The sequence below is a fragment of the Taudactylus pleione genome, unplaced genomic scaffold, assembly GCF_031769625.1.
Source record: "Taudactylus pleione unplaced genomic scaffold, aTauple2 ptg000915l, whole genome shotgun sequence".
In the NCBI taxonomy this organism is placed as follows: Eukaryota; Metazoa; Chordata; class Amphibia; order Anura; family Myobatrachidae; genus Taudactylus; species Taudactylus pleione.
In genome coordinates, this window is record NW_028285316.1 from 648,428 (window position 1) to 673,179 (window position 24,752).

General features: G+C 43.5%; 1 protein-coding gene across 1 annotated transcript in view; it reads right to left on the reverse strand.

The window, feature by feature from the left end:
* The window catches only part of DENND4C (DENN domain containing 4C), a 178,444-nt gene that overhangs the window by 52,149 nt on the left and 101,543 nt on the right, over nucleotides 1–24,752 (reverse strand). Inside the window, exons 3-11 of the mRNA XM_088459585.1 lie at nucleotides 22,766–23,018; nucleotides 21,716–21,785; nucleotides 16,488–16,657; nucleotides 13,215–13,456; nucleotides 12,851–12,917; nucleotides 11,813–11,871; nucleotides 4,944–5,088; nucleotides 1,625–1,800; nucleotides 55–155 (exon numbers count right to left, since the gene is read on the reverse strand). Of these exons, the coding sequence (XP_088315711.1) occupies nucleotides 55–155; nucleotides 1,625–1,800; nucleotides 4,944–5,088; nucleotides 11,813–11,871; nucleotides 12,851–12,917; nucleotides 13,215–13,456; nucleotides 16,488–16,657; nucleotides 21,716–21,785; nucleotides 22,766–23,018 (1,283 nt within the window). The remainder of the gene's footprint in view (nucleotides 1–54; nucleotides 156–1,624; nucleotides 1,801–4,943; nucleotides 5,089–11,812; nucleotides 11,872–12,850; nucleotides 12,918–13,214; nucleotides 13,457–16,487; nucleotides 16,658–21,715; nucleotides 21,786–22,765; nucleotides 23,019–24,752) is intronic.

Consider the following 24,752-nt stretch of genomic DNA (forward strand, 5'->3'; position numbering starts at 1 on the left):
CGGAATGTGTGCGCGCTATATAAATATCTGGTAATAAATATAAAAGGTACTTACCTGCCAAAAGTTGGGGGTGAAGTTTTTTCAAAATACTGAGCAGGCTCTTAACTGGTTTCTTTGGAAGTTGCTTCCAGGTCAAGCTTCTCTTGTCCTCTGCCCTGTGATGAATGAAGGCCCAGGTAAGCTAATCACATTTTTTGTGTTAATATATCAGTCTATATGTAAAAATATATACATTATTTAAAAACAAAATACTTCCTAAATCAACATGTCTAGATCTCATGGAAATTAATCTTGTAAAAGCCTCCTGGACGGATTGCCCCCTTATTCGTAGATTTTGGTCATCGGTCAATAGATTTGCGCCTAGGTATCTAGTTAATTATTTTCCACTATCGGCAGAGTGGGCAATTTTGAGTATTCTGCAACCGTCTGTTTTGGGTAGGGGAGATCGTAAAAAATTATTATTGGTTATATCAGCGGTGGCCCGTAAATGTATACTACAGATGTGGACCCATGCAGATCCCCCATCTGTTTCTTTATTCCGGACTAGACTATTTTTGGCATTCCAAATGGACTGGCTAGACACATATAGGGGACTAAAATGGCTTCTTTTTTCCAGCTGTGGGAGGGTTTTATATTCAACTGTGCAGCTCTTCTTTTTCCTTTATATTTGTTTCATATGATATACCTCCACAGTAGGTTTAATTGAGCTACAGCAAATGAACACTTTTTTTAATTTATTTTTTTATTATCTGTTTTTAGTTGTTCCATTGGGTTCATAAGCACAGTGGAATTAGTTGCTGTGGGAGTGTTTTATAGATTCCTATACTTTGGCCATAAAATGCCAACTACATTTGTGCTTCTGCAGTACGCCTTGGTATGAAAAACAGATTTTATTGGATGATGCACCCATTTCTTTGCCTGTTACAGGCTGAGGTGAAATGTTTCTTTTTGGGTCTCATTTCCCCTATTTTATTGCTACATTTTTTTGTTTAGGGGGGTGTGCCTGCCATGTTTAGACTGCTCTGGATATTATGTGCCATTTTTTGCTCTTGTATTTTGATGGAAATATTTTTCTTATTTATACATCCATACCCTTAATGAGTCTTTGTTCTGTTTGTTATAATTTTGTTTTATGACATATGATGTGTAATGTATTATTGCTCTGATGAATAAAAGAAATGTTAAAAAAAGGCCTCCTGGATATTAAAAAGGCTGGTCCCAATGGAAGAGGGACCAGTGATTTTTAACTGAAAATGATAATTGGTAGTCAATAAAAACCTTCTAGATACTACTATATATCAGTGAGATCCCCACGTAACAATGTAGATACATATAAATGAAGCATATTACTCTGCCCTTCCTGACAATCACTCAGAGACCAGATATGAAAACATATTACAAAAAGGGATGCTGCTGACAGAATTGCCTACTAATTATTTTGAGATTATGCTTTATGAAAGGTCAGTTGGTAAGATTTCTTACCAACATGTTTGGCAGTTTTGGACCTTAATCCTACCCTGAAGCAAACAATAAAAATCAGAAAATATATGTTAAAAGCACAGGACAAGATCTATGTAATTAAATGATTTAAAGTAGGAACGACTACATTCCCTCTAACACTTACGTGTAGATCGTTTGTGTGTCCAGGTCAATGCAGACAACATCCTGGGGAGGGTCATAAAGATCAAAGTATCGAGAATCCACCCCAACAATGAATGGGAGGGGGGCACTGAGCACACCTGCCAGAGATAATGGGCACAGGGGAACATAGGGGCATTGCCACTGGAAAGGGAATATCATCTAAAGGAAAAATTATAGATTTAATATTTAATTATATATACGCACACACAGACATATAAATATACAAATACATTCACCCATCAACCATAACATTAAAACAACCTGTTCAATATTGTGCAAATCCCCCAATGCCAAAAATAGCTCTGACCAGTCCAAGAATGCACTCCACAAGCCCCCTGAAGGTGTCCTTTGGTATCTGTCACCAATACGTTAGCAGCACAGACTTTAAATCCTGTAAGTTGCAAATTTGGGCCCCCATGGCTGGGGCTTGTTCTTTCAGCACATTCCACAGATGCTCGATTGGATTGAGATATGGGGAATTTAGAGGCCAAGTCAACAATTTGAAGTCTTTGTCCTGTCCCTCAAACCATTGCTGAACATTTTTTGTAGTGTGGCCAGGTGCAATATCCTGCTGAAAGAGGCCACTGCCATCAGAGAATACAGTTGCCATGAAGGGGTGTGCTTGGTCTGTAACAATGTTTAGATAGGTGTTACGTGTCAAAGTAACATGCAAATGAATGTTAGGACTCAAGGTTTCCCTGCAGAACATTGCCCAGAGCATCACGCTCCCTCTGCCAGCTTGCCTTCCCATAGTGCATCCTGGGGTCATCTCTTCCCCAGGTAAACAACGAACATTCACCCGGCCTTCAACATGATGTTAAAGAATATATAATTCATCAGACCAGGCCACCTTCTTCCATTGCTCCATGGTCCAGGTCCGATGCTCATGTGCCCTTTTTGTAGGTGCTTTCAGCAGTGGACAGAGGACAGCATAGGCACCCTGATCGTTCTGCGGCTGGGTGTGGTATAAAAAGATTGAAAATTTAAAGGTCGACAGTCAATATGTCGACACCAGATGGTCGACAGGTACAAAACGTTGACTGACAATAGGTTGACAGGGTTAAAAAGTAAACAAGTCCAAGTTTTCGACACAAAAATAAGACACGTTTGTTTTTTTAATTTAACCCTAATCCTAGCCCTCCCCCTGGTGCCTAAGCCAAACCTTATCCCCTTCCCCTAGTGCCTAACCCTAACCATCCCCTCTGATAGCCTAACCCTAGCCAACGAGCCTAACACAAACCTTAACATTTTTTAAAAAGCATTGAAAAAAAAAAGTTGATCTTTTTTTGTTGACCATCTGAACCGGTCGACCTTTTAACCCTGTGAACAATTTTGCATGTTGACCATCTGGTGTCGACCAATTGACTGTCAATCTTTTTCCATTGTCAATCTTCTATCCAGATACCCAGCGGCTACATAGTAAGCTGCAAAGCAATGCACCTTTAGATCATTGGTTACTTAAAAAATCCCCAAACTCACCACCCTACCTACCAGCAATTCTTCAATGACCAGTCTGTGACGTTGCCATTGCACAGACTATATTACTTGTCACTGGAGTACACGGTCTTAATGCTGTTGAAATCAATTATCTCCTTTGCAAAACCCCACTATAGCCAACACCATTTTACTGGTGTTGAAACAGATTGCAGTGGCAGCATGTGGTCCCTGGCAATCTGACCAGCAACTGCATTGCTCAGCGTTGCCACTAGTAGGTAAGGTGGCGTTAGAGTAAGTCACTGAGCAAAGGCTGAATTGGATAAGAGCTGTGAAACAACACGTTTCACAGACAGGACACTGAAAAACTACTTTTAATTGAATGGAGGAGACTGAAAAATAAGCTAGGAGATATTTGTCACTCAGAAATATTATTAGTTTATTTATATAGAGCCACCATATATCACACAGCGCTGTGCAGAGACTATTTAAACAATCACAAAATTCCTTTCCTCATTGGAGCATACATTGTAATATTTTCTACCATACACACTAGGGTCCATTTTTGCTAGCAGCCAAATAATATGCCAGTATGTTTTTGGGAGTTGGTTGGATCAGCCACACAAATACAGGCAGAACATACACGCGTTACACAGAAAGACCTCCGGCTGGATTTGAACCCATGGCCATAGTGACATGAGGCAACAATGTTAAACATGGTGCCACAGTGCTGATGCAGTATGCAGCTAAAATTTGGGAAGGGAAGTGGTACGTGTAAGAGAACATTACAAAAGTGCTCCTGTGAACCATGGATTATAGTTTGAAGTACAATGGTATATGCTGGCACTATATAAATAAATATTAATAAATAAATATACTAGCTAATGATAGCCTGTCATGGTGATAAAATAGAGAGTAAGCCGTTGCTGGGTGACCTAGACCTGCCGTCTAGCTGGAGACACAGCATGCCAGTTCCAGCTAGGTATGTCATACATAGTTTTATTTGTAGACTTATCTGGTTTCCCTTGGCTCAAATGCATTTTGTTAGTAAAGTCACACTTGCTACATTTCACAATTAATAATATATTACCCTGAAACCAGTATCAGTACATACAGTACTTTTTATTTAAAAGCAAATACTAATTACATACTTTAGTGAAGAGGACTTGAACAAATAATGTGCAGATTATACAGCATAGAGACGTGCTAAATCTGGATGGCTTATTCAAATAAGTGATGATGACAAAACCTGCACCATCTGATCTATGAGAACGTCTCACAGCACAATGTGATCCGCAGTACATTGCGTCACCTCATGTTTCCATGTTACGTCACCCCGTTTTCTTCTATCCCTTATATTCTCATCCCTTTCTGCAGTGTTCTCATTTCTGTTGTCTCATAATTGTTATAATGTCCTGTATATATTACTTACTTTGTATAGCACAGTGGAAGATGATGGGGCAGTTAGAATATTATATATTAATATAGAAAAAGGTCATCAACATAAGAAATAAGGCCTTCCTTAAAAAAGTTGAATCTCAACATAACTTTCTATATGGAATTTTGTTTGTGTTCCTCAGTCCAAAGTCCACGATACAGCTCTGAATACTAAAAATGGGCGTTTGTGTAATCACTGAACCCCTTCAAACAATGTACATTATTATAAGATATAAAGTAAACCGAATAGCTGTGTATATTGGCAATACAGCACAGTTGCTCTATATATTATTATTATTATAATTGGGAAGTCTGTAATAAAAGTAGACTGGGTAACAGACAGACAGACAGAGGTAAGAGGGTCCTGCTTGTAAGCTTACAATCTCTCTCTATGACAGTACACTGATTAAACAAAGTAGATCAATGCTTACAGCTACGACAGCCTCAGTCACACCAGTCAGGACTGCAGGTCTAAGGGAATGCAGGAGTATCTTGCTCTCTAGCAGCACAAAATGCAGCAATGTCGCACAGTTTTCTGGCCCCAGGCTCATTACTAAGGTGCTGAAGTTTGCTCCACTACATATTTAAAACAAAGAAAAAAAGAACACTTTAAATATTGTCGTCTTCACATAATGAAATATCCTCAAACTAAGAAAATGGCACATTTACAATGGTATAAAACACAACATCAAGAATTCAATATAAATATACAATAAACATACATATATAAAAAAAAAAACATGCACCATAACACACAATGGTCTTGACAATGTGCATAGACCAAAAATACATCTACCATCAGAAATAATATGAGATATGGTAAGAACTTACCCTTGTTATCTCTATTTCTACGAAGTCCATAGGGTTCCACAGGATACCTTGGGGTATAGGTGTGACGTCAGTCGCAGGGCACCAAAGAGTTAAGCTTTCAGCCTCCCAGGATGCACTAGGTCCCCCTCCTATACCCCGCCCCCGGGCCAAGGCACCTCAGTTAGTTACCAAGCCATAGGCCGGAGGAGGAGAAGGAAGAGAGAGAACAAAGATCTGGACACATACAAGAATCACATTCTCACCAGAGGGAGACGGAAAACCGGTGACCAGAGCAAAGCCCATCTGCAGCACAGGTGCGACAGGGCGGGAGTCCTGTGGAACCCTATGGACTTCGTAGAAATAGAGATAACAAGGTGTAAGTTCTTACCATATCTCATATTTTCTACTTCAGGGTCCATAGGGTATCCACAGGATACCTTGGGGATGTCCCAAAGCAGTATCCTTTAAGGGTGGGGACGCTCCTGTGCAGAAAGGAGAATCCGCCGCCCGAAGGAAGCATCCTGAGAGGCGAAGGTGTCAAACCTGTAATACCTCACGAAGGTATGGACAGAAGACCACGTAGCAGCCTTGCAGATCTGAACTGCCGAGGCACCACGTCGAGCTGCCCACGAAGGACCCACAGACCTAGTGGAATGAGCCTTCAGAGAAGGAGGGACCGGTAGGCCTTCATGAAGATAAGCTTCAGAAATAGCCATACGGACCCAGGCTGCCAAAGTTTGCTTTGAAGCAGGCCAACCCTTTTTACAGAAGCCATAGAGGACAACAAAGCGTCCGACTTCCTAAACAAAGAAGTGCGGTCAACATAAGTCCTTAAGGCCCGCACAACATCCAAAGAGGCCTCACCCACGGAAAGACCCGGTGAGTTAAAGGCCGGAACAACTATTTCCTCGTTAACATGAAACTGGGAAACAACTTTGGGAAGAAACTCGGGCCGAGTGCGGAGCACTGCCCTGTTCCCATGAAAAACCAAGAAAGGGGGTCTACAAGAAAGAGCCCCTAACTCAGAAACACGTCTGGCTGAAGCAACGGCCAGAAGGAAAACAGTCTTAGCTGTTAGCCATTTAATATCCACTGAGCCCAGTGGTTCAAACGGCGGTCCTTGGAGAGCCCTCAGGACCACAGCCAAATCCCAAGGCGCCACAGGTGGAACAAAGGGCGGCTGAATACGGAGAACACCTTGCATAAAGGTGCGCACATCCGGGATTGTAGCAATCCTACGGTGAAACCAGACAGATAGGGCCGAAACCTGTACCTTCAAAGAAGCAAGGCGAAGCCCATGATCTAGTCCCGCTTGCAGGAAGGCGAGAATCCGAGACAGACGAAACTCCCGCGGTGCATAACCTCTCGGTCGACACCACTGGAAGAACGTATGCCACACGCGATGGTATATCCTCGCGGAAGACGGTTTCCGAGCTCGTAACATGGTACGCACCACAGAGCTGGAAAACCCCCAGGACCTCAGCATGGCCGTCTCAACAGCCACGCCGCCAAAGACAGCCGAGTCAGGTCCGGGTGAAGACAAGGACCCTGAGACAGAAGGTCCGGTCGTAGCGGCAACCGCAGAGGACTGTCCACGGACAGACCCTGAAGGTCTGAGAACCAGTGCCGTCTGGGCCACGCGGGAGCTATCAACAGGAGCGTCCCTCCTTCCTGTTTGAATTTCCGGATTACCCGTGGAAGAAGGGAGACCGGAGGGAACAGGTATGCGAACCTGAACGTCCACCGGACGGACAGAGCATCCACCAGAGACGCCCCTTCGTCTCTTGTGCGAGACCCGTACACCGGCAACTTGTTGTTGTGCCGGGACGCCATGAGGTCGATTTCTGGAAGACCCCACCTGTCCACCAGTAGTTGAAAAACGTCCGGGTGCAGGGACCATTCCCCTGGATGAACGTCCTGGCGACTTAGAAAGTCCGCCTCCCAATTTAGCACTCCCGGGATGAAGACCGCTGATATGGCCGGAAGATTGCGCTCCGCCCAAACCAGGATCCGAGAGACCTCTACGAGAGCCGCCCGACTGCGAGTTCCTCCTTGCCTGTTTATGTAGGCCACGGTGGTAGCATTGTCCGACTGGACCTGCACCGGGTGACCCTGGAGAAACCGCTGTGCCTGCAGGAGAGCATTGAAGACCGCACGGAGTTCCAAGATATTTATTGGAAACTCCGCTTCTGTCGGTGTCCACCTGCCCTGGAACAAGTGTGGACCCGAAACTGCTCCCCAGCCCCGAAGACTGGCGTCCGTTGTCAACAGGACCCAATTTGGAACCCAGAACGGACGTCCCTTGTTGAGGTGGGTCGTCTTTAACCACCACGCAAGGGACAGGCGAACCTCCGGGGTGAGCACAATCGTCTGGAACTTCAGAGACTGAGGCAGCCCGTTTCACTTGGACAGGATCAGGTGCTGCAGAGGTCTGGAGTGAAACTGGGCGTATTCCACCATGTCGAACACCGACACCATGGAGCCCAGTAACCTCATCGCCGAGTGTAAGGACACCCGTCGGCTGTGCAGACAACTGCGCACCCTTGACTGTAAAGCAGAGATCTTGTCCTCCGTCACGAAGATCCTTTGCTGTCCCGAGTCCAATAAGGCTCCAAGATGCAGAATCCTCCGAGACGGGATTAGAGTGGACTTCTGCCAGTTGATTAGCCAGCCGTGCCGTTGCAGCAGTGCAATGGTCAGGTCCAAGTGGTGTAACAGGAGCTCTGGAGATCCTGCCACCAATAACAGGTCGTCCAAGTACGGCAACATGCGGACTCCTTGCAGCCGCAGAGAAGCCGCCATGACCGCCATAGCGTCCTGTATGTCCAATGACACCATGTAGTCCCCAGGTTCCAGCGCCAGAATGATGGACCGTAGGGTCTCCATCCGAAACTTCGGGACCCGCAAAGACTTGTTGAGTGCTTTGAGGTTGAGAATCGGACGATATGACCCATTGGGTTTCTGTACCAAAAATAGATTTGAATAGAAACCCTGGCCCCTCTGGGAGAATGGAACAGGCACTATAACTCCAGCCTGGAGCATAGTGTGCAATACCTTCCGCAGCTCCGTAGCCTTGTTCCGGTCTGATGGTAGACCCGTGGTGAAGAATCGAGCCGGGGGTCTGTGCCGGAAGGAGAGGGCGTACCCGTGAGAGACCACCTCCAGAACCCAAGTGTCTGTCGTAGTGAACGACCAACACCGGGAGAACTGCAGCAGGCGGCCTCCCACCCTGGGATCCCCCAAGGGGAGACCCGGACCGTCAGGCCGCAGGCTTGTCATCTGGCTTGGGGGCCGGACGTCTGGTACTCCATGCCTGTTTCCGGGGCTTGACCGATTTCTTAGGGCCAGCCTGTCGAGGAAACGACTGTGGTTTGGGCCTGCCCTGGGCCCTAGATGACCGAAAGGACGATGGTCCAGAACCAGAAGGAGCAGCGGCCGACGGGAGACAAGCAGATTTGGCTGCCGCCAGCGTGTCCACAATCTTATCCAGATCCGGACCGAAGAGAACTTCTCCGGTAAACGGCAACGCTTCCAGACCTTTCTTGGATCTGTGTCCGCCTTCCAGGATCGCAGCCACAAGGTGCGACGAGCAGCTACCGCTGCTGAAGAAATTCTAGACACCAGAGTACTAATGTCTAGAGCCGCCTCGTTGATGTAGGTGGCCGAATCACGGAGATTGCCAATCAACTCCGCCTGTTCGGCCGGACAGTCGGATTCAAAAGAAGCCTCTAATGAGTCCGCCCAGCGCTCCATCGCTCTGGCAACCCAGCAAATGGCCATAGCCGGCCGTGCTGCCCCCCCTGCAAGGGAATAAGCGGACTTCAGGCAGATTTCTACCTTGCGGTCCGTAGCATCCTTAAGGGAGGACATGGATGGCATCGGCAATGTGGCACTACGGACAAGACGGGTCACGTGAGAATCCACCTGTGGAGGGGATTCACACTTAGCAAAATAATTATCCGCGAATGGATAAGCCACCGCCAGGCGTCTCTGCGGCTGGTATCTTTTGCCAGGTTGTTTCCACGCCTCCTCTAAATGGTCCACCAACTGACCCGAAAGAGGAAAGACTGTGGCATTGCCCTTCACATCTTTGAAAAAGGCATACTTAGATTTAGCCGCTGGGGGAACTTCGTCCTCAATCACCAAGGCTGTGCGGACCGCCCGAATAAGTCCAGGAATATATACTTTGGACTTAGCATCAGCGTCCTTAGTATGGAAAGGTTCCTGATCGTAAGGATCCAGAATCTCCCCATCATCAGACGTCCCTTCGTCATCCTCCTAAGGAGCGGACAGAGACGCCACCGGCCTTTTATGAGGCCGCATCACAGACTCCCCTTGCAACACATCCGACAAGTGCTGTACAGAACTCGTCAGGGAGTTAACCCACGCTGGCTCCTGAGAACCCGGGAGCGGGGAAATAGGGAGACTGTGGGGTACCACCAATTGTCGTGGGAACCCCTGCATGGGTGACGACACCACAGACTGCTGGGACAAACCCATCGGAGTAAACGCGGGCTGCGGAGCTAACTGGCCCACTAAAGCTGTTAACGCCTGAGCGAAACAAGCCCAGGGCGGCTCCTGTACCGGTGCTGTAACCGTAATAGGCCGCGCCATGGACAAACACTGCCGGCAAAGGCCCTCCGCGCTACCCTCCCCCTCCGCTAACGGTACTTTGCACGTGGTACACTGTAGCCGGAGGGGAAAATCACTTTCAGACATGATGGCACCACGTATGTGACCTCTCTCACCAATTGAGTATTAAATAGGCGAGAGACCACCCTGCAGCACCGCACCGCAAGGGCTTTAGCAGAAAGAACAGGGACAGTAATAAAGCTGACAGTTTAGAGAAGAAAAGTTACAGGCAGCGCTAGCACAGTCACATACAATGCAGAGAAATAACAATTCCTGCACTAACAGCGCTGATCACTCAACTACACAGACACAGGGCCTGGTAGGACACAGCGCTGCATACACAGACCTGAGCCACAGCGGAGGAGAGGTATGCGGGGGGACCCAGACCACGATGCTTCCTTCCAGACTTCCAGCAGCGTTCACCATGCGTTGCAGAGAAGATGGCCGCCGAGGAGCAGAGAGAAGCTGGCCTGGGGGAGGAGCGCTGACACAGGACCAGTCAGCACAGTGCAGAGAGGGCTGTGTGCAGCGGGGGAGGCGCCGGCTGTGAGACAGGGAAGGCGCGCTCCCCTGGCATGCATTTAACCCCTGGGACGCCGCAGCGCTACCGCTCTGCTGCGGTCCGCTGTCCCAGGGGGTAGTGGAAGCGCAGGTTGGTCGCCTGGCTCCACGCTGCAGCCAGTCCCCAGGGAGCCCCCTGCCTGGGGACTTAGGACCATGTGATCAGCGGGGACCCACCGCGGGACCCCGCTGCTTACCTCTGTCCCCCTTGAATCCGGCCATGGTCCGGAGCATCTGGGGTCACCGCTAGCTGTGACCCCAGACGCCCACCAGCATCCCCGGATCAGTACCGGCGTTCTGGTACCGGCGGGGTGTAGGGAAGACAGCATGGACGTCAGGACTGACTGTCCATGCTGTTCATCCAGATGTGCAGCCACAGCTGCATGAAGAAAAAGCTTCAGGGGCTCTTCTAGCCCCCACTCCAACAGGTGCACCCGACTCCGGCCGGGCACCAAACTAAACTGAGGTGCCTTGGCCCGGGGGCGGGGTATAGGAGGGGGACCTAGTGCATCCTGGGAGGCTGAAAGCTTAACTCTTTGGTGCCCTGCGACTGACTTCACACCTATACCCCAAGGTATCCTGTGGATACCCTATGGACCCTGAAGTAGAAAAAGACATTATCTTGAGCGATTTTTCCGATTACGACGCATCTGAACGACAAATCATTCAAAACAGGTAGTGTGTACCCACTATAACGACGCCGATGCGCACTCCCGTGGGTCATCCCATCGCATCCTCAGATCTTTTGTACATGCAGAAAGATCTGAGGATGTCACTAGCAATGTCATGTTGCCGAATGCAGTGTAGTCCCTGCTAAACCCCCCTCCCCCCCCCCCCCCGTCTTGTTGCTGTCGGCATCACGCAGGGTGCAGTCGTTAACTATGTCTAATGTGTACCGGACTTAACTGAGGGATTGTACAAGAGGACAGGATTGAACACATAAAAGGAAAAGATTATTATGGGTGGGGAAGAAGAACAGGAATAATCCTCTGGAAAGAAGAACATCCTCAGCCTGATATAAAAGGTATAAAATAAACTTTGACTCACTTTACTTCTCATTTTCCCATGCAGTGTGATGAAACAAAACAGTCTGACATAAAATACTTGCAATTATTAAAACACTGCTTTTTCCCCTGACTTTAAAGATTCAATGGGTGGGTTCTGCATGTTTGCCAAACACAATACTTTTCAGCAAGGGCCTATTCCTCTTCTTCCAACTTATTTTCAAATCAATGTGGTTAACCCTTCAGACATTCTTTTTGTAAACACTAGGCTAGTAAGTCACTGAAAAACTCACCTCAGTGGCAAAGGAGTTGATACAGGCTGAGAGAGAATCAAAGCATCGTGTGCAGACAGCTGTAGAATTGGGCAAAGAGAGTCATGTTTTAAGTAACAAACTGGCTGCACAGAAAAGGAACCCTCACTGATTTATCTGCGGCAAGTATTAACAACACTAGGCATAACACTTCAATTAATGCAGAAGCTTTTAATAAGTTAGGTTTCATTTACTATCATATGACACAGAAAGAACAATATTGCAGAAAAAAGCAAATCAAGGGGCAATTAAATTACACAGATACAAAAAATCCAAAATAGAACATTTTCAATGAGTCATGTGACCACTGGGCTTGACCAGTTTCTTGAACATATATTACTGATGTACTTGGCAGTGACTGTAAAAGCTTTATTTCCTTTAATAAAACACATCGAACATTATGAGGCGGCCTAAAGGTCATTATAAGCGCTATATTGGATAATGCTGAGAGCAGTAAAATGTCTATGAAAATACAATAGTGATTTCTCAAATTAATTTTGCAGAGTGTTGGACAGAAAATTCAACTATCTTTAAAGTCTCTTTAAGGGAGTATAGCTTCCCTTTCACTTACCTACCAGCCGGTCACAACATACACGAGAAAGTTCATGCTTGGCGGCAATTAAGTAGAGAGCAGAAACGGAAAGGTGGGAAAGAGAGTTGATTAGATAGGTTGGGATAAAAGATGAGGGATGGAGAGCGAATGGCAAGAGGGGGGGTTCTTTAATTAACTGCTTTTGCTACAGAAACAGCAAGCCTTTGTGTTACCTACAGTAATCATAGAATGTGCAATATGAAAGTGCATTTTCATAGGTGGCAACAACATCTCACAGGAGCTGCTCAGCTTGGCTGTTCTATCAATGCAGTTAAGTGAAACATGAATTAACACAGACTACAAGCTACAAAAATTAAAATAAATAAATAATTGTTCTATATGGTAAACACACATTCACACAGAGTGGAAAGTATCGGAATTGTGTTAGTTAAAATAGAATAAATAGAACAAAAAGATTACTAAATTACCTGAACAAGGATTCTTGGCCTTTGAGGAGATGGGAAAGGAATATTGTGCATGAAGTGTGATATATGTCTAATAAAGCAAGAAGGAAAAAAACAATTGTAACCACTGTAGAACAGTTTAATATACTATAATTAGCATGGGGTTTTTTTAACATGCAAATGAAAGTAGAACTGGGCTTATTCTCCAAGCACTTTGTCAAGCTGTCATTATTTGAAAGGGCACAGCTCACAGTGCTTGAATACAATCAAATACTGTTTACTTGGCTTCAATGCCATGATAAGAAAGTGGGCTACTGACAGTCACAAAGTGCATACTGACTAGCAGAATACAGACCATACACTATCAATAAGACAATGTTGTACATACTTTTCGATGGGAAGAGTGTGTGGGCCGGACACTGACAGCTTGTAGATGAACATCAGGAATTTACGGAAGGTTTCAAAAAAAGGCCAGTGGGAGAGCAGGCAGATGCACTTGTTGGTGTTAATAATTTTAGAGGTCATCACTTTTTTCTCCACAGCTGTAATGAGCCCTAACTGGATCATCTGCTTTTCGGACAGCATTTCTCGGGGATATGGTTCATAGAATTGGATAGCAGCACCATAAACCTGGTGTAAGAGAGCAAATCATTTAGGAAAGAGTAAAGCTTTATCTTCAAACTGAAAATGAACTGGCCAAACCCTGTTTGATTCATAGATATCACACAGACAGTTCAGCTACCAGCTATTTTATATCTTTATTCAGGTTTTCAACATTTGATTTTGCTTGATAATAGGGGGTTATATCTTTACTGTTAAGATATAGTACCTGCATGGTTATTAGCTATGCAACAGTAAATGCATGCAAGAACTGAGCAATTCACAGATTTGAAAAGTCAAATATGAAAGAAAAGCTCCACGTCAAGTGTAAATAAATGCCTCTCTGCACTAGGATATAGTACTAATGATATTGAAAGCAGAGTGTAATTGATTTATTTTTTAAATTGCAGTATGGTGCATGATCATTGGCACGGATTCAAGCCCATTCAACATGTGACTGAATTTGAGATTGTGCAGAAGTGTAACCAGGGGTTAAAGTGTGACAGAAAAGGGGCGGAACTGCGTTCCGTCAGTTGTGTTTGGAAGCGGAACGGGTTCCACCTCCTCCGGACACAGCACTCCAAGACTGTAGTTGTGTCTATCTCTAGACAACAGGCAGTGACACAGGTCGCGGCTGCCTTATTATGAAGGACTCAGGAGAGGCTTGCTACAAAGAGTGAGTCACTTGGCCGCCTCCCCGTGAGTCCCACTCCTACGGCGCTGGCAGTGGGAACGATACAACGCAATGATGTAATCAGACGGTCGCGTCCGTTTCTCCTGCCAGGTGAAGAGGATATGCCCTGACAGGACCTACGCTGATGTCGTTCATCATAGTGGAAGCCAGGAGTCAGAAATGAAAAAAGATTGAGATGTGCAAATTCTTCTTTGAAAAAATTGCCTGTGTCTATCTGCTGTGGAGTCCAGGCAGTGTGCATTAGAAACATTAACTATGCGTGTCTGTCTGTCACCATTTAAGACAAGCTGTGATCACTCATTAGTACTTATTTTGCACAGGGTGTATTGTGCCAATGGTATCTGGCTTGTTTGCAGTTCACCATCCACAATGCAGATTTGGGCTGCCCACTTTAATCAGCAACATCCCCCAGAAATCTACGGTTATGTTTTGCCTCAAAAGCAAATATAGTAACTTTTCACAAGCAAAAAATCCAATTGTTAATATATATGAAGGTTTAGTGAAACATGGTTATGGTATTATTTGGGCATGTAAAAGATACTTTCTTTCCAGCATCAAAGAATGACAGGGTTCATCTCTGTATATAGTGGTATTTATAGCATTATATACAGATGACCTATGCTCTGTTGCTAACTATCTTATATTGTGGTCCTCTTGTATTTTTTGTATAGTGCCCTCTTGTCTGTATTTTATAGTGACCTTCCCTTGTCTCTATTTTTTCTATAGTTTCCCCCCTTCCTCTTGTTTGTATTATGTTTAAAAAGCTACTCAAACGTGCCCTTGATTTGTGGGTACAAGTCTTGTTTTGAGTGTTCTGTCACAACTTCCAGAAAGTGTTTTGAAATCTGCTTTGCTGCCCTATATCATTTAGTGATGTATACTCTGATGAGCCTGACTATATGGTCATTGACTCATTGCATAAATATAATCCCATCATATTTTACTTTGGTCCAGAACAGTGTGCGTGAAGGGACTGTGCGGAGAAATGGGAGGCAGATGGAGCAGAGTGGGCAAAGTCCTTTTTCTAATATATAAGAAGGGGAGGGGCTAGGGGCGTGGCAACCCCAAGGGAGGGGGATGAGTGGCTAGGAGGGCGAGTTCCACCACCTCTTTAGGAGCACTTTAAGCACTAAGTGTAACCATTTGTTTTGTTTTTTTTCCTGCACTGAGCTACATATCGTTCAGTGTAGGCACTATAGGGGATGAGGAACGACTGTACGATTACAATGTTGTAATCGTACTGTTGTTCCACTATCTGCTAGTGGATACGCGCACCTTTAGTGAGGATGGGTCAAAGGAACATTGTTATCTTTACTGCCTTTTCGTCCATTAATGAATGTTGGCATTAGGTTGTGACGCACAATTACCTAGACTTTTTTTTACTCTTTACTTTTTATTTTGCTTGAAGTGAAGTTTTAAGTACAATTTTCCAGTGTTAGGCTGCCTGGGGGGAAGTTAGGCCTTAGGGATAGGCTGTGGAAAAGGGGGGGGGTTAGGGTTTAGTATATGTGATTGCTAAATGAGTGGTGAAATGGGAGGAAAAGAGAATAAGGGAGTATTATGGTATTATAGAACATCAAGCTGGGTCCTCTGCAGGTTTGCCATGGAATGACAAGTGATCTACTTCTATATTTATTTAGGCTTACAGTGGGTAATGCTGCTTAATGCATTATGTAAGCAGATCTGAGAATCGGCCTGAGGAGTCACTGTAGTGAAGGTACCATAGGCACCATATTTCTGTGAACTTGCTTGATCTGTAATTTCAATAAGCAGTGATTTGTTACAATGCTGCAAAAAGCCAGATCTCATTTAGTGTAGTCTGTATGAAGGGAGGGGGCATCTGAACGTTTCCAATGGCTAGCAATTAAGCACCTGGCCCCATAGAAGATTTGCACAGATAATTTCTGAGCACACTTATCTTATCTCTATATGGGATGTGGCCGATGTGTGCAGGACAAAAGCCCAGATCATCAGTGATGTTGTCAAAGAATGCAAACACTTTGACAAGTTCACCATATATGGGGGAAGGAACCTGTCTCCCGGGAGCCTCTTCAACACCAATATATTTTATAGGAGTTCTCTTTTACAATGGTGAATACAGAAGACTGTAAAAAACATTCCCTTATCTCAGTGCCAGGAACACCCTGCATGCTGTTGGTACATAAGGTTGGTGTTTTGATAAAAACACTGTTCAACAAACAAAGGACAAATCTGATCCCTCTGTGTACAATGCTCTATTGAACATTGCTCCCAAATACAAATTTGGACCTAATGTGCCAATTTTCAGCCAAAATCTAAATGTAAATTTTCCATAAATGTTTTTTCCTGTATGCGAACTTCTAAAAGAACACATGATACGACATATACCTTGTCAGCATTGGAGCCAGTGAGGACAAATGTGGAAAAGACAGGAAGCGGGTACTTGATTTGGGGGGCCCAGCACTCAATGGTGGCTCCCATGGGAAGACAGAAGAGAGGCACAGACTCGGGAAGTGGGAAAGACTCATAATCTTCTTCTGGATATCTAAAGATCATATCTGGAGGAATAAAAACATGAACCGAAAAATTAACTTTATTGCACAACTGAATGAATGAATGCAGTCCTCTTCTCAAGGAACCTGAAGAAGATACTACAGTAACAGTAGAAGAGTGCACAAAATATGCTACTCTCAGACTAAAACTAAACCATATTTTTGTAATGATAGAAAGTGATATGAGTAGATAAACTGGCAATAAATGTAGATAGTCCATTACATTGTTTCATGTGTCTCAGAGGCATTATTGGCAGAAAATTAACTTCTGCAGTGTCCAAAATATGTAAAACCATAAAAATAATTGAAATTAATAAAAAGTAAGAAAATACTTTAGTTTAGTTCACATAATTCACTAATACACTGATTAAGATGAAAGTTTGGATGCAGTGCTCGACTCCGCCAAATGTACAGGAACAAATCTCCTGTTGCTCATATATTGGGTCTCCCAAGACAACCCTCCCTCACCTCAGCTCACTTATCAATGTATCCTGCACTTTGGATTGCCTCATTTCATTGTGTAAATATACCGTATCACTAGAGGCTCTGTTTTCCAGTTGCCTTTCATTGTACTGGATTACTGAAAAAGGTGAAGTACATGATATACAACGTAGTGGCAAATAAAATCCACAAATTATAAATCAGAGCAATATCTAATGACAAAATACATGATAACTGAAGTTAATAGATCAATGGGTATTAGGTACTAACACTACTCAGCTGTACAGATCTGCACTAAAACCACAGCTAGTAATCAGCTTTTATATTTCTAGAGCAAGTTTCACAATTATAGTTAATGTCCCTCTGTCTGGTCAGTGTGGTTTTAGGCATAAGTGTACCATTGAGTAATGTAAGTAGATCTTAAAATGAATTTTAACCCTATATTTTCCACTTCTCCATTTGTATATTGTAAATTTTCAGGAATAAATGAATTAAATAGTCTTGTTAGGACTTCACCTAGTTTAAATGAAGTTGCTAATAAGGCTGCTTACGAAGATCAACATTTAGTACAGTTCAAATGCTTTTCTTTATTTTGACCAAAATGCCTTAATCTACGAACAGAATCCCACTATGAATCTGACAGTTATGTCTCTATACCAGTGATTCTTAACCCAGCGCCGCCTGCTGGCACTGGATTGCCTTAGGTGTCGGCAGTCACAGTGACTTCAGATGATGTAGTTAACGTTGGTGACTGGTTCTATGTTGAATATGATGGAAAGAGTTACCCAGGTGGGATCAAGGACATCAGAGTTGGTTAATATTTAGCAAGCACAATGGAGCAAGTTGGCAGCAAATGGAAATGGCCATTATCACCAGATTAAATATTTTATATATTTTAGCAGTTAATCAGGAAGATAAACAAGCATACATTGAATAATTTAAGTGGATTCTACAGGTTTGAGCAATTTGTGTCAGAGCCCTTTTGACTGGAGAAATGTGACGTGAATCACATACGTATGTAACATGAGTTACGTGTCAAACTGATTTTAAATATAGTTTGGCAAACATTCAGTTTTTTGTTTGTGTGTCAATCATACATTTAGGGTCTTTATAAGTGTATAGTATAACAATCATTCTAAAGATAATTAGGAGAGCAGTTTCAAATAAATAAATATATAGGTCCCCTCAGTTCCTATGTCCATTGTGTTGTAACATGAGTCACGCAAATAAACAATAAAATGTAACTAGTAAGAGTACTTTTTTTTTCTGCTTCTAGGCAATAAATTATGACTACCTACCCCATATATTATGGTTATATTTTTAAAATGATGAATTTCAGCATAATTTTTGTGTGTGGTGCAATTAAGCTTCTAAAAATTAACATGAAATGTAACACAAGTCACATGGAATGATCCATGTATATATTTATTTATATTACACACACAAAGTCAGCCATAACATTAAAACAACCTGTCTAATATTGTGACGTTCCCCCTCGTGCTGCCAAAATAGCTCTGACCCATCAAGGCATAGACTCTAAGCATCCCACAGATGCTCAATCAGATTGAGATCTGGGGAATTTTGATGCCAAGTCAACACCTTGAACTCTTTGTCCTGTTCCTCAAACCATTACTGAACAATTTTTGCAGTGTAGCAGGGCGCATTATATTGCTGAAAGAAGCCACTGCCATCAGGGAAAACCTGGTGTGTAATAAAGTTTTAAGTAGTTGGTACTTGTCAAAGTAACATCCACATGAATGCCAGGACCCAAGGTTTCCCAGCAGTCCATTGTCTAGAGCATCACAGTCCCTACGCCAGTTTGCCTTAATCCCATAGTGCATCTTTGTGCCATCTCTTCTGCAGGTAAACTATACACACACCCGGCTGACCACATGACCAGGCAACCACCTTCATTTGCTCCATAATCTAGTTCTGACGCTGACGTGCCCATTCTAAGTGCTTTTGGCAGTGGACAGCATGGGCACTCTGTCTGGCCTGCAGCTAAGAAAAAAAACACATGCAGCAAGGTGCGATGCACTGTGTATTCTGATAAAATTCTATAGTAGCCACCATTAGCTTTTCACAATGTGCGCTACAGTAGCTATTCTGTGGGGTCGGATCTTTCGCTCCACATGCACATCAATGAGTCTTGGCCGCCCATGACCCTGAAGTTGGTTCACTGGTAATCGTTCCTTAAGCCACCTTTGGTGTGTGTGTGTGTGTATATATATATATATATATATATATATATATATATATATATATAGCGTTCCCGTTAGGCTGTTTTAGCGGGGCGCGGCGCCCTGCCCTTTTTCTGGAAGGCAAAAAGCGCCCTGCCCTCCAGAAGGAGGGCAAAAAGCTCCCTGCCCTAATAGCCTGCGGGACACTGCGACCCGCGGGTGAAGAAATGTGCGGTGACCCGGTCACCGCCGGAGAATGCGCCCGGCATCTATTCTCCCTGTCTGTAGGGCTTGGGGGCTGCCTGGCGTGTCCGTAAGTGCCGGGCACGCCCCCAAGAGTGACGAACCTTCCATTCAAAATCATTAAACGGTACAGTGGGAATAAAACTCAATCCTTTATTAAGCACTCTCATTTCTGTGTTAGAAAAAGTTTTAGATGACAAATTGAATACAGTGCTTATTTCTTGCGCCCCCTGCCTTTGCCTCTGGGTGGTGCCACGACGGCATTGGCCACCTCTGCGGGTTTTCCTACATTTCAGAGGAAAGGGGGTCTACCGGAAGTATGTACACCTTGTGTAGAGTGACTATTTTCTCCTGATGAGGAAAAAATGTCACTTGTTGTCGATTGTTCTGGTTTCCAATGGCGTCTACGGGGGCCAGTAAATAGTTGTCTGCCTATACATATATCTTTTCTAAACCTATAGATCGCAATACATTGTTGTTAGCATCTAGCTTTCACCCTATTGCTACTAAAACCAGTTTGCCTTTTTCACAACTTGTGAGGGTTAAAAGAATAACAAGCGATGGAGACCAATTGGAGCATGATTTAAACAAAATGTGTGATAGATTTAAAGACAGGGGATATGCACCAAGAACCCTGCAACAAGCCAAGAATAGGGTGGATAAACTTACTAGAGGTGACCTATTAAAGAAAAGTATTGAAAATAGTGATGAGAACTTGAGTAAGATCAATTGGCCACGCAAATACAATGTTGCCAATAGTATCATAAATAATACCACCCGCTCCCTTTGGCCCATTGTGCAAAATGATAAGGACCTTAAAGGCCTTAAACACACAATGATACGTCCGTGTTTAAAAAGGAATACGAACCTTAGAGACTTAATAGTCAAATCTGACATTACAGAGTTGAAGAATAAATTGCCTAACATACAAAAGAAAAGCGGAGGTTGTTACAAATGTATGGGCTGCGTGACATGTGGCCATATGATTAAGGGCACATTTTTCACGCATCCCCATACAGGACGCAAATTTCCAATAAAATACCCACTTACCTGTTCAAGCTCATTTGTAGTATATCTGATTAAGTGCCCATGCGGGCTGTGCTATGTGGGTAAGACCATCCGTACTTTTAAAGAACGGATGGCACTACATAGGTCAGCCATTAGAATGGCAATTAATGGAAAAATGTCGGAACAACCAGTGGCCAGACACTTTTGTGAAAAAAAGCATAATATGGCTAATTTAAGACATATGGTCATAGACCACATACCTGAAAACCCCAGGGGTGGCGATCGACATAAAGCCTTGTTAAGACTAGAAACTAAATGGATATATCTACTAGATACCACCAAACCTAAGGGTCTCAATGAGCAGTTGGCTTTTTCGGCATTCATTTGAGGCAGGTATGGGACTAAATAATCCCGTTGATTGCAGTCCCAGTATGCTGAGGATTAATAATTGCAAAATAGAAGGTGTCTATTTTTAAGACTAACTATTCAAATGATACAGAATATGTGATATTTGGGATCAGTTAGCTCCATTTATTAAGTACAGTGAGAAAATTGTTGTCTATAACGTTTGTTTTGACATATGCATTAGTAATAACTATTGCCTTAAGTAGTTATCTATTTTAGGATCAAGCATCTATATATCAAAATAGGAATTAGCTGTAGTTTTTAGTGCACTTATTTGTTTATTATTCACTGTTTAAATAAAGAGATATCTCACATGAAATGTGATTTTTGTACACGGACTGAGCGTGCACAGTTCCCTAGGCAACGCGACGGCTGCGGTGACGTCATCGGTGAGCGCCGATGCCTGAGCAGTAGCTGGAAGCCGTGCTGAACACGCGCGTCCTAGGGGGGAAAATACAGGTGTATATAAGGTGAGATGTATGTGTTTGTATTTGTCCTGATGACGAGTTTTACAACAAACTCGAAACGTTGACATGTGCCATAGTTGCCTTTGTGGATTATTACCAAGACCGGAGAGTGACACCTACGTTTGTTCTATCTACTACTCAGTGAGCACCACGGCAAGTTAACCTGGAAAAGGAGTGCCTACACCTTGGAAATTGTTATATATACACACACACACACACACACACACACACACATATATACAATCTCTAAGAACAACACACTTTGTGGAATTATATGTAACAGTTGTTCATTGCAAAAAAGGATAATCCCAAACACTAACCAGCCTTGTAAGCGATTGAGTTTGATGCCGGAACAGACTTCTTATAGCACAGGAAAACATTGGATCCCCACTAAAATGGAGAAAAGTACAATCAAAAATCAAATAAGATTTATTGTATCCAGATATATACACATTAATTATATGTATAACTCAATGACATATCTTTGCTCAATACACTGGATGGGCTTTCTTATATTGCATAGCTCACAAACAGTGAGTAAAGGATTCAGTCCATCATCGAAACTAGGTTTGAAAGCTTAAAAAAATATATTTTAATTTAATTTAGGGTCACTAGCACAGTTGTTTGAACCCAGAATATACTTAGTGTTTATTATAGTAAAAGTATCTTTATCAGCACTGGAAATGCACTTGTTAGTATGCTTTAATGCTAATGGCTATGTTAGGAGACCGTTAATCTTCCTGGCTGCAGATTGAAGTACCCCCCTGAGTGTCGGCCTTATTTAAATTTTTTGCAAGTTTCTATTATTGCAGGAAGTGTTTTTATTTATATTTTGCAATATCAAACATTCACAATAATGATTCCATACACGTGTATAACTAGGCTTACCAGATAATCCCTCTAAACCGTGACATATATGAATTACACAGATTCTGTGGCTAGCTGACTTCAAGTCTCCATTTCACCTGGTTTTAATCAGCCACAGAACCTGAGTAATTCATGTGTCCCTGTTTAAAGAGATAGTATGGCAAGCCTGTGTGTAACTGTTTGTGGAAGATAAGTTCATGTGTATACGCAATTTTCCTTAAAAGTGAGCAGTACACCTATACCTACTTTATAGTGTTTTCACAAGCATTCACAGAAAATTACATGCCTCCCTTAAAGGCATGGTTATAAACAGCAATCTGTTTTGTAGCTGAAAAGGTGTAAAAGCCCTTTAATCTTCTGAATACGCTTGAATCCATTTTGGCAGCTACATACATATACTTTTACAAAGGTAAATAATTTAGCTACATAAAAATACATAAGCAATACACAAATCTATGTATTTTTTAACATTAGGTGCTGAAATAATGTTGTTTCCTCCTTACCATGCCACAGTTGAGGTTTTTGTCCACCTTACAGAAGGTGTGAGGAGGAGTCTCCCCTTTGTTAGCAATGATCACGCAGATGTCTGTCACTGCGAGTGAGTTCTGAGTACGATCAGGAGGGGCCCGGCGATAGGTGATGAATATTCGTAGTGAGCCAGCCGAGCTATTGTTGACATTAGCACAGCGCCCGTATGGGGTTGCTTGGATGGTTTCACAGCCAGACAGTAGACGCTCCTTCCCCTCATATAAGACTCTAAAGACAAGAGGAGGAGGAATGTTAGTTATATATACAAAAATAACCCAATCATGAAGTAAAATGGGCAAGGAGATAAAACTTCATATTGTTCAGCATTTCTGAATAATATTTATATATACAGAATGGAAGTTACTCATATCAATTTATTGGCCCATCATAGGTGCGTGTAAAGAGGGGTTAATCTAGACAAGAAAAAAACAAGACAGAGTGCTGGGGGGAAGTTGTGTTTTGTTTTCTTTATTGCAGAATATTCACATATGCGGAAAGGAGCCAATGGGGGAGACGTTAAGTGCCGCTACATCGCTTCCTGCTCTTTACCAAGGCGAAGCAGGAAGCACTAACGATGAGATATACGAACATTTCATCGGCCGGAGCGGGGGAGCGTTAACTCCCCCTCCGGCGATCCCCTCTAGAGACCACAGCGCATCAGCCTAGTGTTGATGCACTGTGTCTCAGTCCCGGCCGGCTCCACTGAGCACGATAGCGACAGCTACAGCAGGCGGAACAGTCAGGCAAACTGACCTTTCATACATGCCCTGACACTTCATACATCTCCCCCATTAAGCTATATTCAATCTTTCCTGGATTTATCCATTGCAGCTTTGATTAAAAACAAAGTAAAGTAGCATAAAATCTCCTCCCTCCATCACAGACACATTTCACAATTTGGAGAAAATGGCAAGAGTAATGAGATGACATAAAAGGATACAGGAGCATGCTTAAATATTGCTATTTATATTCTCACTCATGGATGAGAGTCTACAAAAGGCACATGAGGCTAGTAGTAAACCTCAAATGATCCAAATGTCTGAAAAAACTTTTCCATCTACTCTAGAAGGATGTAAGAGTTCCAACAAACAAATCAATGTGCTACTTAATGAATGTGGATAGACATACAGAATTACCTGGCTCTAAATGGTTGCTTTAAATGAATCGGTATGTAATGCCGTCCGTTCGGGATGCCTCCTGTAACAATACCGACAGCGGCATCCCAATGGTTGGTATGCTGACAGGGGCCGCATAAGTATACTTACCCTCCACCCCCTAACCCTCCCTTCTTGTAGCCTAACCCCCCCCCCCCCGCCCGCCTTGTGCTTACTACAAGTAGAGGCTGCATGATTTTGGTATGGAACAGCTGTAGCAACAATACATAAAAATAAGGTAGACTCATTGGTTGAAACATATGTTGCTTCATTGGCTGTTTTAATCCCTGCAAATGTGAGAATAAAAGTAACCACCACCTGGATAAGGATGAATAGTTAAGTGGCCCATACATGGTGCGATGTGCACAATTTCAAGCGATCGTAACGATCAATCGTGCACATCGTGTGTTGTTTTGGTATGTTTGCGATGCCAATACGCGTCCCCGCCATCGTAAAGTTGGATCGTACACCCTACGGAAAAAATTTAAGATTGCAATATATTGTGTAGGATGTATTATGATGTATGTATGATCAATCGTACACAATTTGACCACATCGTATGGAAACTTTCAAGGGAAGAATCGCAAGGGCAATCGTACAACACATCGTGAGGTTTCTAATCGCACCCTGTATGGCCGACTTAACAATGGTTGATGTAACTGAGGAGCACGAAAATTACCACGCAATTTAAGTTCATGAATGGGTATACAGTATATACACACACAAAAGCTTGAGGCAGCACTCAGGGATAAATAACCAGCGTGGAGAGAGCCAATAAGTTACCGGCGTTTCAATACCTTTAATGTAG